Source organism: Stegostoma tigrinum, chromosome 9 (genome assembly GCF_030684315.1).
Source record: "Stegostoma tigrinum isolate sSteTig4 chromosome 9, sSteTig4.hap1, whole genome shotgun sequence".
Lineage (NCBI taxonomy): Eukaryota > Metazoa > Chordata > Chondrichthyes > Orectolobiformes > Stegostomatidae > Stegostoma > Stegostoma tigrinum.
In genome coordinates this window covers 74518288-74535847 of record NC_081362.1, presented here as the reverse complement: position 1 = coordinate 74535847, position 17560 = coordinate 74518288, and the positions used below count along the sequence as shown (strand labels likewise).

Here is a 17560-nt window from a genome sequence, read left to right as displayed (position 1 = left end):
TCAGCTGCAAACCTGGTGATAGTAAATTCATTTTCTTCATTCAAGTCATGAATATGCATTGTAAATCAATGTGGCCCCAGCATTTATTCCTGAGGCACTCCACCAGTTACAGGTTGCTACCCTGAAAAAGTCCCCTTTTTCCAACTCTCTGTCTTCTATTATTTAGCCAATCCTGTAACCATGTAAATATACCACCTCCAACACCATGGGCTGTTATCATATTAAGTAGCTTAATGTATGGTACCTCATCTCATTGACAGAATGTGACGTAACAGTCCCATAACTTGTAGTCAGACGACAGGAGCAGATGGTGGGAGTCTTAGCCTTCTCGTTAATATTGTTTGTATGTAATCTTATCTTCAAAAACAAAATTATTGTTTCACAAATCCTTGTCATGTGATTAGTATGTTTGCATCAAGAAGAATAATCCAGCAGTTGCTATTATAATTTTAAAAATATAATTTCAAGCAAAAGATTTCTTTTGAAGGTTCTAATGTATTCCGTGTTCTAAATGTGGAAAATAATTACCTCAAAAAGCCAAGGGAAACAGAACAAAATAAAAATGAGGAGCAGGAAATGGCTGCATTCTCCTCAAGCCTGCCCTGTCAGTGAGATTAAGTTTCCTTTTTTACTACAGCTTCACCTTGCTGCCCTACACCTATATCCCATGATTTTCTTCATATCTGTGGAGACATTCATTTCAATCTTTAGTATACTCAGTAAATAAAAGTGCAAGGGGTCTGTGTATGTATATGGATGTGTGTGTATGGATGAGATTGTGTGCGTGTGTATGTATATATAGATTGTGTGTGTGTGTGCGCGCGCGCGCGTGTGTGTGCGCGAGTGTGTGTGTGCGCGCGTGTGTGTCCATGCGTGTGTGTGTATGTATATATAGATTGTATGTGTTTGTGTGTGTGTATGAGAGAGTGTGTGTCTGTGTGTGTGTGTGTGTGTGTGTGTGTGTGTGTGCACGCGTGTGTGCGTATGTATATATAGATTGTGTTTGTGTGCATGTGTGTGTGTGTGTAGGTGTGTGTGTGTGTCTGCGCGTGTGTATGTATCTATAGATTGTGTGTGTATCGAGTGTGTGTATGTGTGTGTGTGTGTGTGTATGTGTATATGGAGTGTGTGTGTGTGTGTATGACAGTGTGTGTGTCTCTGTGTGTGTGTGTCTGCACGTGTAATGTCCTCTGTGTCAGCAGTAGATTGTTAAGCCATGGTCAACACTGCTACTCAGCATGACCCTCCCCTTTCTTGAAATCCTTAAAATGGACACCTTACCACAGGGCCTACTAGTTAGCAATTAGGAAGACAAAGCACAGCAGAGTTTATTTTTTGTTGACATCACATTTATTGTTGCTCTGACTGAGAGCAGCACAAGTGGTGATATTTATAACTTATCATCAAACAAAGGGATCTACGCAGGGAGCAACTTGAGAAGCGAAAGTCATTACTTGGTAAAGTCTTACCTCTTTGGTCTTGCACCGGTAATGTTGCTGAAAGTTTGTATTTGGATTTTATATTCTAGCTGTGAACTTTATATTTAAATTATGAAAGAAATGCAATTTTTTTAATGAATGGAAGGATGTCAAGGGAACTGAATCCTATCCTATTAACCACAGGTGGAAATGCAACTGAGAATAATCGCCCTGAAAAAGATGGTGGCTGTGGAGTTTCTTATATTAGCCCATTGGGTGAAATCTACACCCCACCACTGGCAGGTATGTGACACCTGTGGGCAGCGCTACAACAGTCGTGTATTTCATGGGATTTTATCCCAAACTAGGTGCAAGATGCACAAAAGATACAAAAACCTAGATTTTCCACTGGGACTTTATTTAGACGCTGCCAATACTCTATTTTTGAGTCTAATAAAGCTGGTGTTGACTGGCAATTATACATTTAGGCTAAAGGCGCTAGTTCATCATCAGTTGTTCCTTGGTGCAATTTCTATGTGTGTCCTCTCAAACAATTTTCTTTTGGGATTATGGTGAAAGAATTCCTGTGTTGATACACATCAAGAGTGCCCCTTCCATAGCGAGCAAGTTCTAAAATGGGACTGAATCAAAGCTACTGACCAAGGCATAGAGACACCACCACTGCATGACCAGACCCTCTTCCTTATGGGGTTCAACATTTCTGACAAATGACTGAAGATGCATCAAGAAAGTAAACCAAAATGGGATGGAAATTGGATGCATATGAATATAGGCAAGTGTTCTTCCCCAGATCACTGAATAATCAAAGTATGATTCAAGTATTTTTCTTCATAGAAAGTAAATCATTAGGCTCAAGTTGTTTCTTGTTTGAAAAGTTGGACTCATCATCTACCTTTTGCTCAATCCTTTTTCAGTGGATGGTTTTGTTTCTTCATCTGTGCCTGAGTCTCGAGCTTTCTATTCGCCTCTGTGCTGCTGTGTTGTCTAGTCGAATGCCTGTCTTTTTGTCTCTATCTTTATCTCTCATACTTTGTTTCTTTTTTATGTCTGTTCCTCTCTCTACACAGTTACAGAAAGCCATGGGGAGGTTGAAATTGTGCTGCATTTAAATTGTAGCCACTGTGAACATAATGACTGTGTATTTGACCATATTAAAGAAGAACTCATCTGTTTGTGTGAATCAGGAAAGATATTGGCTTCTGACAGTGTAACCTGCATTTGTGAGTATCAGCTTTGAGATGGTTGTTTTTTTCAATCCCTTTTCAGATTTATCCTGAGTAGCATGTATTGAAACAGTATCATTGTCAAAAACACTTCAGCCTATTTTCTGGAACAATAAATATATGGGATTCATGTTACTGTGTGCTGTGGCGTACAAACTGATGCTGAACGCGGGTGTTTCTTCGGTGGGAAGAAATGAACAGAGTGCGGAACCTCACAATCCAACTGAAGACTGTTGAGTGAGCGCAGCTAAGAGTGACTCAGGGAGTTGTGAAGAACTCTGCAAGCTATGGCATTAGAGACTTGTGTACAGATTCAAAAATAGGGCTGGATGAAAACACGGAAGGTGAACATTGAATGAAATGACTTATTGCTGTCCTAACAGCTTTCTTATCAACTTTCTTCTCTTCTAGTACCCCCCGAGGGCCACCTGCCCCTCTCCCTGGTGCTTTCGGTTGTGCTGTCAGTTGTGATCGCAGCCTCGCTACTTGCCTTCTCTGGAATCATGATTGGTGAGTTCGCACCTTTGGAACGTGGTTTGGGTTAAAATATGAAAGGATCCCTTTTATTCATCTAGTGTATTATGACAAAATCATTTAAATCCTTTCTATCCACGTTTCTTTACGAGTTACCTATCTTGGGGGAATCACTTCGGAATCCGATGAATGACAAAGTTGTTCCTAGCAATCTTTGTGTCTCCTTCTTCCTGCCAAACACTCTAACCAACCCCCTTTTGACCAGCTGGTGCCGTCGATCTCTTGCAAGCATTTGACACCTTTCAACGCCTCCTGATGCCTTTAGCTGAATTACAGCTGCCCCTTAAGGCTGCCTTTAAATACCAGCAGAGACTTAGCCAGGAAACATGAGGAAAGAGGCAAGTGAGATCAACAAGAGGAAAATTATGACATTGTAACGTGCAACCAAGATCCCCTTCACCCACATGAGAATCCAGCCAAAGTTTCAGGTACATCTGAGGGATCTGAAATGTTAACCTTATTTTAGACACTACCTGACCAATTTAGTTTTCCCAGCATTTACTTCATTTAAAACCCTGCCTTATTATTAGTTGATACCTTCTTCTTTAAGTATGGTAACTCGAGTATCATAGATAATTGCATTAAATGCTGTTTATTGCAGTGTATCGCCTCAAACACCAAGAACTGCAAGCCATGCAGATGGAATTACAAAGCCCTGATTACAAACTCAGTAAGCTGCGAACTTCAACCATCATGACCGACTACAATCCCAACTACTGCTTTGCTGGAAAAACTACGTCCATCAGTGATCTCAAAGAAGTTTCCCGTAAAAACATTGTGCTCATACGGTGAGTCAGCAAAAGGCTGAAGTTTTGAATGTGGCTTTCATTATTTTTAATCAATACTTTCAAAGTTGCTCTGTTTCACTGCCTGACCTTTTGAATATTTCTAGTGTTTTCTGCTTTCTGATTTCCTGGAAGTAGAGGGAAGTAGAAATTAAAGATCAATTAAAATTAAAGTCCTCACTTTTAAATACCTTACTTAGTTCTAAACATTAGTTGGTCAGTAGTTGAAGGATATAAAGCTATAAGACCATAAGACATAGGAGCAGAAATTAGGCCATTTGGCCCATCGAGTCTGCTCCGCCATTCAACCATGGCTGATAAATGCCTCAACCCCATTCTCCTGCTTCCTCCCCATAATCCTTGATCCCCGTGATAATCAAGAATCTATCTACATCAGTCTTAAATGCATTCAATGACCTGGCCTCCACAGCCTTCCGTGGCAGCGAATTCCATAGATTCACCACACCCTGACTGAAGAAGTTTCTTGGCAAGCAAAATATTCAAAAGAACAAAAAGAAAAGTTAGGAAGCTTAGTGTTAACCTAACTGAATTACTAGAATTAAGTGTATTACCAGGCACAATGTCGGAGTAGTAGTATGCATAGCACCTTTAAATCAAAACAGAAAAATATTTGTAACATTAAAGAGAAATTGCCTCGACATGTGTAAAAGGCACGATAATGAGTTACCCTTTTCACAGAGCTTACTGATGCAGGTGACACGGTGGCTCCATGGTTAGCACTGCTGCCTCACAGCACCAGAGACTTGGGTTTGATTCCATGGCTCAGGTGACTGTGTGGGTTTCTCTGGATGCTTCAGTTTCTTCCCAAATTCCGAAGACCTGCAAGTTAGGTGGATTGACCCTGCTAAATTTCCTATAGTGTCCAGGGATGTGCAGGCTAAGTGGCTTAACCATTGGTTATAGGGATAAACAAGGACTATAAGCCTGGGATGGATGCTCTTTGGAGGGTCAGTGTGAACTCAGTGGGCTGAATGGCCTGCTTCCACAATGTATGAATTCTATTAATGATAGGTAGACTAGCCTGATTATAGGCTGTACAATTCTTTGCATATATACTTCAAAAGGGCCCATTATTGTTAGCTGAAATCAGTTAAATTTTTATCTGTGACCATCATATCCAGTTTATTCATAATTATTTTTTCTTAACATATGTAACACTGGATTTGGATAATGGAATCCTAACAGGAAACCTGTATGTTCGTTTATTTTTCGGTCCCCTCACAGTGGTCTAATTTCCACAGTTTTCTCCTTGTTCTGGTAATCCAAAGTGATGCTGTGTAGAAGATGGAGGGCAGTAGTTTATGTGAAAGAAACTCACCTCTAGAACAATAACAAATTTCACTGGCACATGTCCAAGCCTGTAAGCACATAAGGTCCTGACTGGGGAAGTTGAAATAGCAGGAAAACATCCAAGTTGAAAAGAAAGAAAACAGAAAACTGAGCACTCCGATGTAAAGAATTACTTCGCAAACAGCTTTCAGTTCTTCTATTATAAGTAAATTCTGATTATTTCTCAATTTTAATAATGAGTGAATATTTATAAATATCTGCAGGACAGGTTCCTGGGTTAAAGTGAATATTTGTAACCTCCTGCCAGGACAATCTGTTGTTAAATGCAGAGGTTTGTACAATCCCCTCTGACTAATTCAATCATTTCTTAAATTTAAACAAATTTAAAAATTAAATGATTAAATTCAGGGTAACAGACTATAAATACCCTGTGCTGATGCATGTGTAATCAAGCCTGCCAAGCACTCTCATTCAGAAAGACACTCATTCATTTCACTTTAAGATTGTGACATTTTGGCACAATATGCTTTAGAAATAGAAAGAACTTTCTTTATTTAAAGAGTTTATAACCTGATTCATTCTTATGTTCGCAAATCACCACATTTACTCATTGATGATTGCTTTAACAGAAGTGAGTGTACAGGCAGGATTGCAATAACTGATTCCCCGAGAGTTTGTAGATGCTGTATTAGTTGAAAATTGTTGGTGTTGATGAAATGATTTCTCTGACAGGGGCCTGGGACATGGAGCCTTTGGTGAGGTGTATGAAGGTCAAGTGACTGGTGTTCCAGGTGAGCCCAGCCCTTTGCAAGTTGCAGTGAAGGTAAGAATCTGTGACTTCCTTCGCTGCCTTTAATGAAATGTTAATTTTAATGTGTTGCTGTATTCTTCATGTATTGCAGCTTTTTTCTTGATAAGAAACTTTCAGGGAAATTCTGTCCTCACATTTTTGCCTCCAAAGCACGGCTGAGCAAAGGGGTTTTTCATCAACAGAGGGACCAGCAGGGAACCCCACCCAAAACATTTCTATGGAGATGGCCCAACAGAATCAAGTGCCCATCGAGCACTGAGGTGGACACCATCCAGGTCTTCCCACTATAATTTCCCACCAGCCCTGGTTGGCAGGGCTGCCAATGCCAGTGGGTGCAGTGGCACCTGATGGCAATGCCCAGAAGCATAGGTGAGTGAGGGCAGGATTGGGATGACAGTGTGAAATTTTTGGTTAACATGTATGTGGGAGGCCAAGGCAAGGAGGTGACATTCAGTCGCATGTCCCTCCTTCCTGATGCTGGCTGGTTCCCTCACAAAATCACAAAGAGATTATAGCATGGGACCTTGACTAAAGGCCATTTACTCAGGACAGGTTTTCCCACGACTGGGGGACTGGCACATTGTATCTTACATGGCTACACCCATCCAGCCCTTTATGTTTAAACCCAGACCTTAGGTTTTGTTGAAATGCATTACATGGCTTTTCTGATTTCTCTCCTTCCACACACAAACACAAGGAATTTGCTGAACCCCTCTTCTTATCAAAGGACATCTTTAAACATATGAAGCTGTTTGAGAAGGCAATAGGAAGCCAGCTGGTTCTGATCCGTCTGCCATTCCCCCTGCTGATAAAAATGGCATGTCAAACGCAATGGGCAATGTTTTCAAAAACTAATCATGAGGAGGTGGATGCAACAATTGTACAATGTGATCTGATGACTTCTGTTCACGAAGCATTATGGCATCAGCCAGCATTGATGACTTCAGCTTTCGCTTGTGTACTCAACAACATGTGTAGTTTCCTCATAGAAATGTTTAACAGTCGCACATGATTTGTCTCTGTTTATAGCGTGATTGGATGAGTTGTTGTGCAATTCTTTCACTTCAGGAACCTGGGTTTGAATCCAATGGAGACCGATAGTGAGAAAAGAGGGGAAGGAGGGAATGATGAGGTTGGTACAGGGAGCTTCAGTCTGCAGCTAATCAGACTATTTAATGCTTGACCTGAGGTTCCTGAAGCAGTAAAGATATTCTATTTCCTCACCACTGACATCCCATGATTACCAACACAAATCTTCACTGCATAAGTGTACTAAATTCTAAGAGCAATGACTCTTTTAATTTATCAGCTAAATAAGCAATCACCAATAAACACATCAGTTCTGAACCACAAATTGCAGGAGGATGTTGTGCTCACAGTAAGAGAAGTATATCTTTTACAAATTATTCAGATTGATTATTCAATGCAAACAATCATTTAAAGAAAAGTACGGTGCAACCTGTGGATGGGATGTTCGGAAGCCTTTGGATGAATGAATGGTTTTCCTCATCTGTAATTAACATGTGATCCTGTAGTGATTGTAACAGGTCAGCCAGGTGGACATCATAGAATATGACTTCCCTGATTGGGGCTGTTCGTCTGGTCTAATCAGAGAGCCTTGCCTGACAGATAAGAGCAGGAGCGTCCGACATCCTGTTCACACTGAGAGCTGTCTCTGAGGGAGCTGGATCAGCGTCTCCACGTGTCAACAAAGGGTGATTTGGTGACAGGATATTAACCTCTATGGCATTTTTTCAGATCCCATAGCAATGAGCAAATTAATGAGGTTAAAAACTACAAAACACACACGAGGGTGGCAAATGCAGTGAATAGGATAGACACCAGGCAATAAAAGTTGTTGCAAACACTGTAGTGCAGAGAAATCCTTAGACTCAAATGGTGCCCTGGTTTTAAAACTGACTGTTTTTACTGCAGGAAAGTAGCTCATATTCACAAAAAGTGCTGGAAAAGACACAGTCACAAGGAGAAGCTAGTAGGACGTTTTGGTGGGGTTTATAAGCTTACATTGGAATCTAAATAAAAAAGAGAATATTCTAAGGGATAGAAAATCACTCAGAGATAGTAAGAACTGCAGATGCTGGAGTTAGAGATAACGCAGTGTTGAGCTGGAGGAACACAGCAGGCCAGGCAAAATCAGAGGTGCAGGAAAGTTGATGTTTCAGATTGAGTTGCTTCTTCAGAATATCCTCAGGGATAATTATTTTAATATAATAATTGTTTCACTCTGAAAATGAGATGGGAAGGTACGACTATAATAGTTTGGCTGAGATGTTTTTCACTATTATAACAACTAAAGCGATTTCAGATCCCAAGTCGCAACAAAGTTCAAGACATGCAAACAAAGCAGTAGCAACTGAACCATCTGCACCACTTGAGATGATGTGTAATGATTGATAGAAAATGGAAGTGTCTGCAACTGAATTGAGTCAAATTATCATAGGGTTCATGTCTACCCTAAATTCAAGTCTTCCTTCAGAAGATATTGTGATTAAAAATGGACAAGCTTGAACAAAAGATCTGACGCAGAATCCCCAGCAACACAAAAGGGTATCACTTCAAGAAGGATGTACCTCTAGGCTTCACAATAGAGGAAGTGATCAAGCTGGTTTCACCAATAATTCAATCACTAAGAGAGAAGGAGTAATCCCAAAAATATCAAAGAAATTGAAATAATAATTCTAACTACTTCAGCATAGATCTATCAACACAATGGCAACCAAATTCTACTAAGTCAAATTGAAGATGTGAAGCATACAACTCCATGGTAGACACCATGAACAGTGTACGTGAATCGAACACAATGCAAAGAATAAAAATCAATAACCAAAGCCAGAATGAGACCAACATCTATTAGAAATAGATATGCATCTCTAAAGTCCTTCGCATAAGGAACTTAAGAATTTAAAGGCACTTCAGTTTACATCTAGAAGGTAGTCCAAGTCAAACAACTGCCATCCAATCAACTTGCATTCCTCCAAATCTGAAGAAAACATGATTGTGGAGAATAGTAACGTCTCTAGATTGTCTGAGGTTGGACATTGGTAAATGTATATATCTAAATAAATGTAGAACAGTTTAGTAGTTGAGAGGGGAAAAGATTTCAGGGAAGATGTTGTAAATGAGTCTAAAAGCATTTATACTTGATTGAGTCAAAGCAATTGAAGAACCTATAGGAAACGGACCTAGGGTTGGTGTGTGCCAAACAGTCTGTGTCAGAATGTAACTTTGTTGCAGTAATGCAATAAATGTTGCATTGTATGCAAGCCAATACTTTTCTATTTACCCTGAAAAGGTGGCTATCTGAATCCACATGCAATTTCAGAGGGGGGCATGAAGTGGTATGGATTGGCATGGATGGGGCATGGGTGAGTTGAGGGGATATGAACTGTGAGGGATGATTTTTTTCTTCTCTGTGTTTTACAGCCAGGGCAAAGTGTCAAAGCCCCAAGGTGGGTATTTTCCCTGGGCTGCCTCCACACCTGGGACCCCTTGTGGCTGTCACCAAGTGTTTTCTGAGTGTGATAGGTCTGACTCCTCTGAACCTCAGAATGAAAATCCGACTAGTCAGCTCATTTTCTCCTGATGCCGGTTTGTAGTCCCAGGAGTTTTACTGACCCTGAGGTCCCGACACGGGCATTAAAATCAGGCCTGTAGCTTCTAGTTGACTGGGGGCAACCATCGTTGCAACCTTTTTAAGAAAAAGAGAAACGGCTAAGAAAATAAGTCTGCAGGCAGAAAAAAGGAACGTGATGGCAAGTGTTGAACCAATGCAGTGCTCAAAAACCTATTACCTACAATGTAGAAGCACCACCACGAAAGCAAAATATTATGGATGCTTGAAACCTGAAATCAAGTGCCACTGTGTGGATGTGAGAATTATTATTAACAACATCTCCGCCCTTAAGGTAATTCCTGATCCCAGGCAAGTACAGTGATTCTTCAGGGCAATACTGGGATCACTGGAGGAAAATACTTTTATCACTGGAGTGAATGAGGTTGAGAGGTGACCTTATAGAGGTTTATAACATCATGAGCAGTATAAATAATGTGATTGGCAGGTGTCTTTTCCCTAAGGTGGGGAACTTCAGCAGGGGGTGTTGGGGCTGCGTAAAATTTTTCAGGTGAGAGGTGAAAGATTTTTAAAAAGGCACGAGGGGCAATTGTTTTTACGCTGAGAATGTTTCATGTGTGGAATGAACTTCCAGGGGAAGTGGTAGATGCAGGCACAATTACAACATTTAAAAGGCAGTTAGATAAGTATATGAATAAGGAATTTTTGGAAGGATAGTGGCCAAGAGCGGGCATGTGGGGCCTGTTTAGTTTGGGATTATGGTCAGCATGGACTGGTTGGACTGAAGGGTCTGTTTCCGTGCTGTATGACACTATGACTGTATGTCAGTCCTTAAACTACATATCACAGCCATACTCCAGATGGTCCTCACAGGTAGTATCCAAAATGTGGCCTTGCAATTTCATTGCTGAGCAATGCAAAATGCTTATATCTTGTTCTGTTCTTTCTTAGAAGATGCTCAAGCATGACCTACATTGAGGTGACAATGTCCTCCTGAACCACTTCATGTGCCAACATTTTAAAAGTGCTTTATACATAAAATCACTACAGTGCAACCAACCTGTGTAAAGTTTGATCACTTAGTTATCTCCTTTGGTCATGCAGTTACTGCATAATGGAGAATTATGCCAGTGCTGGGGATTCAGCTCCCATACCAACTGGTACATCATGCAGCTCTGCCTTCCCCATGCTTATGGAGTGCTCCTCCTCAAATGACATCTGACTAATTCCATGTCTCTGTAATGGAGAGAGATTCCTCTGTCTTTTGCAGACTATACCTAATTATTTCTTTTAGTGATGCACAACGGGCTGTAAAATGGCTGAACAAATGTCATTAATTTCTTATCTACAACAGGAAACCTAGGAATGAAGTGTCGTTGGGAACTGTCACGGATTTGTGATAGAAAGAAAATCGAAGTAACAATTCACCAATTCACATTTGCGTTAATTTAATTCAGTTGTGGACCATCTCACCTCTAGTCAGGAAGGTTACAAGTTCAAGCACCAAGCTGTGATTTAAGTCTGTAAATTAAGATGATTCTTTGGATTAGCAATTGCTTTACTATTTGTGTTATAAAATCCTGGGGAAGCTCGGATGCCCTCTTAAGTTCTTAACCATTCTACAGCAACTTCATGAAGGTCAGAGCGGCAAGGTGAAATACAACGGTGACCTATCACACCCGTTCCCCATCAGCAACGGCGTGAAGCAGGGCTGCGTCTTGGCACCAATGCTCTTCGCCATCTTCTTCAACATGATGCTGCAGGAAGCGAAGGAGGGCATCACGAACAGCATCTACATTCACTTCCGCCCAGACAGCAATATCTTCAATCTGCACCGCTTCCTCGCTCGCACGAAGACAACACGGTAGCCCATCATGGAGCTACTGTATGCAGACAACTGCACCTTACTCATACACACAGAAGATGCGCTACAGACTGCAGTGATGTACTTCTCCGAAGCTGCAAAGGCTTTCGGGCTAACAATCAGTCTGAAGAAGACGGAGATCCTGTACCAGAAGCCACCATGCAGCGCATACAACCCACCTCAAATCTCGATCGACGGCCACCCACTCAACACGGTCGAATGCTTCACATACCTGGGAAACATAATCTCCAACGATACTACAGTCACAGGAAACGTCGACAATTGCCTTGCGAAAGCAAGTAGCGCCTTTGGGCGACTGTGGAAGCGTGTATGGGGAAACCACTCGATAAGCATGTCGACGAAAATCCAGGTTTACAAGGCCGCGGTCATCACCACACTGCTCTACGGCTCCGAGGCCTGGGTTCTGTTTCGGAAACAGATGCGGCTGCTGGAACGATTCCACCAAGTTGCCTGCGCTCTATATTGGGCATCACCTGGCAGGACCGCATCTCTAACAACGAAGTGCTGGAAAAGACCCGGCTCCCCAGCATCGAAGCGACCCTTCTCCTGAAGCAACTTCGATGGTCGAGTCACGTATCACGGATGGACAACACCAGAATACCCAAGACAGTGTTCTTCAGGGAACTCTGCAACGGCAAAAGAAACCTCGGTGCCCCGCGCAAGCGCTACAAGGACCAACTGAAGTAACAGCTGCCTCAGGCCGGCATCGCCTCAACGGAATGGCAAAAGCTGGCCTCTGACAGGGACACATGGCGGAAGAAAACTACGACGGCGACGGAGCAGTTCGAATGTTCGAGGAAAGCAGCTGCAGAGGACAGACGGAATTGCAGGAAGGAGCCCTCATCTCAAGCCCCGCTGTCCGGAGCACTCCCCTGCCCGCACTGCCCCAGGATCTGCAGGTCCAGGATAGGACTCTACAGCCACCAACGGTTGTGCCAACGAAATTGCTGACGAGTCTCTTCCCAGCTGATCTTCGCAAGTGAAGAATCTACCTGATGTGTTATACCATTGGAAAGAGCAAACAACGGAATCAGAAAAAGCAATGGATGCAAACTGGATAAGTCCCTAGTGCTCCTTTCCAGGATTTCCACAGCTAACCAAAGGAATGAAAGAGGTTGGGAAAGGAAGTCTCAGTCAATCAACACAGTGTGGAGCTACAGCAACACTGCAGGTTAGGCAGCATCAGAGGAACAAAACAGTCCACGTTTCGGTTCAGGACCCTTCATCAGGTCTGGGGAGAGGGACGGGAGCTGAGAATTAAATAGAGGGAGGAAGGGTGGGTCTGAGGGTGGGGAGGTGGGATGGTGATAGGTGGATGCAGGTAGTGGTAGTGGGGATTGGCCAGAGAGGTGGGAGGAGCAGATAGGTGAGAGAGAAGATGGGCAGGCTGTGTCAGGTTGAGGAGGCAGGGATGAGAGCGAGGGTTGGTAATGGGATGAGGCCGGGGGTGGGGAGATTTTTAAAACTGGTGACTTCTATGGTCAGGCCATTGGGCTGTTGGCTCCTGAGGCGGAATATGAGGCACTCCTCCTCCAGTTTGCATGTGGTGTCATTGTGGTACTGGAGGAGGTCCAGAATGGACATGTCACCCAGGGAGGGGGGAGTTTAAATGGTTGACCAGAAGGTGTTGTTGATTACAGCGTATGGGGCTCAGATGCTCCATGAATTGGTCACCGAGTCTGTGCTTAGGCTCACTTACGTAGAGGAGGCCACATCGGGAGCAATGGATACAGTAGACCTGGTTGAAGGATGTTCAGGTGAAACCCTATCAGATTTGGAAAGTTTGTCTTGGGCAATGTATGGGGGTGAGAAGGGAGGTGTAGGGGGCAGGTGTAGCAGGTGTAGAGTGGATAGTGAGAGATCTGTTCATAATCTAGAGGAGGCCACATCAGGAGCAACACATACAGTAGACCATATTGGAGAATGTACTAAAGGCTGAATTGGGAAGACTGAATGATTACACATGATCCCACATTTGTCTGAGAAGTAATGCAAGTACTTGTAATTGCATGAGCCATATTTTTGTTGTATCAATACATTAAAATGACATTTTACTTTTTATTTGAATTGTCAGTTAATTAACATTGAATTGTATTGCTTTTCATTGGTTCAGTGGAGCAAAGTTTTAAGAAGTGACGTCACTTTCCCTGGCTTTCTTTCTGTAGCCTTTGTGTTTTTCTTTAGAGTCTGGGGGTTTGGAAACACTACCCTTCCAGAAAGTGATCCATTAGCTCACTAGTGCTTACAGTGGTCCTAAAGATATTAGAAGAGACTCTACAAATAAATGATTGTATGTGGTTAACATATCGGCTGATAGTGCAAATTAGTTAATACCAGAAGGTGTTAGTGGCAAAATATTGATGAGAGGTAATTACTCCAACTTCCACTGGTAATGCTGCCAATACGTGGTATGGCAACCTTAAATCAGCTAGCATAGATTGTAATTGGTTTCATCACTAATAGGGAGTTATACTGGGTAACAAGTATAAATGGAGTCTTATAATGGGTGCAGACAGTCCATTTCTGGAGAACATTGATCTCCCTGGAATTGTTTCATTCACCATTTGCCATCAACTATGAAATGTTTGTTTGATACTTCAAAATAAATTTGCATCATTAATTTTAATATGGCTTTCAGCCCCTAAAGTAATGAATCATTTAACTCCCGCTTTTCTTGAAAACTTAAATTGCAATAGCTTTTTTTCATGTACCTCCATTTCAGTTTTGGTCTTTCCATTTTGCTGAAACCATGCAAACACTTCCCTTTCAGGCACTTTTCTGCAAAATCAGCAGATAAAGGCCTCAATTCTGTTTCAATGATACAGTGAGGTGGTTATCAGTGTTACTTATGAAGGAATTAAACAGCAATTTCTGATGAGTGCATACATGCAGAAAGGAAAACGTTAAGTTGTCATTCAAAAGGTGATGATCCACAAAAGCTTTCTGAAAGTGCCATTCCAGCGTCTGACTTTTGATTCAAATACATAGAACAGATTGAAGTTGCTGTACACAGTAATAACCTACTCACTGAGGTTCAGTTTGCGTTCTGAGAGGGCCACTTGACTTCTGACCTCATTATATCCTTGGTCCAAATCCAGGGAAAAGAGCTGAACTCCAGAGGTGAGGCGAGAGTGAGTATCTTCGACTTCAAGGCAGCATTTGACTCAGGGAGCCCAAGCAAAAAAGGGAATCAAGAAGAACTCTCTCAGATAGTCTGATATTTAGCAGAAAGGAAGTTGGTTGTGATTGTGGGAGGTCAATCATCTCAGACTGAGGACACTACTGCACAAGTGCCCCTTTGTAAAGTTCTAGAATAAACACTGTGGACTGACAGTGAAGCTGTCCTTGCCTTAATGTGCTAAGACCCCCTTACCAAAGGCTACTCCCTTTCACTTGACTGAGGATTGGTGACAACTATAACAAGCTTTCTGGCTTTGTATCTGTGCTAAACAGCATAGCAGTATAGCAAATTTGTGAGCCTCGTGTCTCTGACTGAGGCAGCAATGCACAAGAAGGTAATGTAAGACAACGTATGGATGCTATGAGTATCCAGATAGGGTCAAAGTGAGCGAGCGCTAAGAGAACAGATGAACAGCCCAGAGATGTAGCCTGGTCCATTCCATGAGCTGAGTGGTGTGTCCCTGAGTGCACAATATCCCTGCTGCAAACGAACAATGATTGTTGTCCTGACAGTAAGCATTGAAGTGCTGAAGTGTGCTAGAACAGGATTAGAGATGTACCATGAGGATTCTTAGAGAAAAGCACATGTCAGATGCCGATGTTCTTGGATACAGGGTGTATGTGGCTGGCGTCTATGAAGTGTGCCCTGAGACATTTCCAACGTGGAGATTTTTGGAGCAAACAGTGAGCTGAAGTCACTAAATACTCACTGTGACTTCCATGTTGAGAATTCTCAGCATGCAGTTCGCTTATGAGTAGGTACAATAGAAGGCTGCACATTCATGTTAATAAGGTTGTTAACAAATAACAATCCCCCTTAAGAGACAACTCTCACTACCTGGTGAGAAACTCACCTTAAAGTGTGCAACCTTAAAAGATGCAATGAGTTGTTCCCAATGTTGAGATAGGTCTCACTGGACTTCTTACATGATTTGGCCACATTTCTCACCGTAGCAAATGAAATTCAGGCACCAGTAAGTTAGTACTCTGTGTTTCACCAATCTATACTTTGAACGTTTTAATATTTCTTTCTATTTCTTTCTATTAAGATTTTTAAGAGCTCTTTAATGTGATGGCCCATTAAGCTAATAGTTCTAAAATGCTTCTATTGTATTGCTTCAGATTTCTGTGGTAACAATGAATAACAAATGTCTCAAGTCACTTAGAATGTAGTAGCAATTGGTATTTATTTGATCACAATTTTTTTTTGTTATAATTTCTAATTCCATTTCTCCAAGGGCTTTTAGATATTCCATTGTTACTTCATGTATACATGGAGGTTTTCCTGTAGTCATCAATGTCAAAGCATTCCTTATCTCTGATATGATGCTCATCCATCAGTTCCCTCTATATATTTTTAAGGATTCCCTCAATTTGAAACTTCAAACAATTCATATTTATCTTGTTTCTTTTTGTTACTGTATCCCTTTCAAATGATATTATACCCTCTTTGTCTTTTTTTCATCCACTATCTGTTGTTACTTTTATCTTTCTGTCAAAGATTTCACCTTATAGTGGCTAACTCCCTATTTATGACTCCTTTCCAACTCTAATACCTCATCACACATCCCATTATATCAGTTCTCTACATGCATTCTCCACTTTCTTTTTGATTTCATCATATTCAGATTATTTTTCTTCATTCTTCTTTTGATAATCACTGCTATTATAATAATGTGCCATCCAACCTTGCCTCTGTTTCTTTTCTATTTATTTTGCCTTTCCCTTTAACCGATTAATCTTCAGTTCACTTTACTTCTCTTTCTAATCTGAATTGACTATAAATTTATTGTTGCAACTGGATCTTGTTTTCAGTGGCTGAGGTTCAGGCAGGGAGGTGGTAAACAGTGGGGTCAGGGAAGGAATGGACAGACAGGAGGATTGATGGAGAAGTGGTGAGCAGCAGGGTCAGGGTAGTTAGTTGTTGAACATCTAGGAATGAATTTTCCTGCCTTGCCATGATTTAAGGAGCTTCCTGAGTTCCATTGTCATTCCAGGACAAAAGGCAAGCTCGCTGACCCCAAAAGCAAATGGTAAATGGCCACAGATGGATATATGTGCCAAAGTGGACTGTTTAGTCTCAGTTCTCTGGGATTCAGCCCAAATTTATCAGAGTTCTTAGGCCCTCTAATACTCATCCCTTACACTCCTTCGATAATTTCTCACTTCGTCTTTGAAATAACTGCACATAAGCCAGCATCCCATCACCAAGTCAACCTTTATTTGCACACAGTACCCTAGCTGTGGCCCAGCCAGTTCAGAGTCAGTCCCCTGATCTGAGGAGATTCTAATCTCCTGGTTATGTTGGTCAGCCAGCACTTTCCTGATTGGACCAGGTTAACAAGCCTATCAATGACCTCATAGTCAATGAAGTCAACCTGGTTCCAATCACTACACCCTTATACTCATTCATCCGCCCCTATCTTCTCTTCACGTCAACATATGGCCACACACATGCCCACATCCCTTCACCCATTGCCATCTCCATGCCAACTCATGCCTTTTTATTTTCCCCATGATCCCATGCCACCTTCGTAGCAGTTGTCCCAGCCTTCACCCTGGGAAGACTTCAGGATTCATGTGGAAATGAAAACAGGAACCTCCAACAGTCCTCGTACGCACTCCCATTGCAAGAAACCTATTCACAACTTTCAAATCTCCTCATCAGGTGGTGGTTCTGATTCCAAGGTAATTAGGCACATCAAAGACATCTAATCTATTATACTGAAAATCAAATATTGAAATCATAGTCCCTGGCAAGAAAATGCAATTTTTTGAAAACTAGCCAAACATCCATGCT

The 17560-nt window shown here is 41.8% G+C and overlaps 1 protein-coding gene across 2 annotated transcripts in view; it reads left to right on the top strand.

The window, feature by feature from the left end:
* Nucleotides 1-17560, top strand: part of LOC125455175 (ALK tyrosine kinase receptor-like) — a 977528-nt gene that overhangs the window by 885093 nt on the left and 74875 nt on the right. For both annotated transcript variants that reach the window (XM_048536890.2, XM_059648635.1), the window contains exons 17-21: nucleotides 1623-1721; nucleotides 2507-2659; nucleotides 3074-3172; nucleotides 3798-3984; nucleotides 6025-6115. In XM_048536890.2, coding sequence (XP_048392847.1) covers nucleotides 1623-1721; nucleotides 2507-2659; nucleotides 3074-3172; nucleotides 3798-3984; nucleotides 6025-6115 — 629 coding nt within the window. The remainder of the gene's footprint in view (nucleotides 1-1622; nucleotides 1722-2506; nucleotides 2660-3073; nucleotides 3173-3797; nucleotides 3985-6024; nucleotides 6116-17560) is intronic.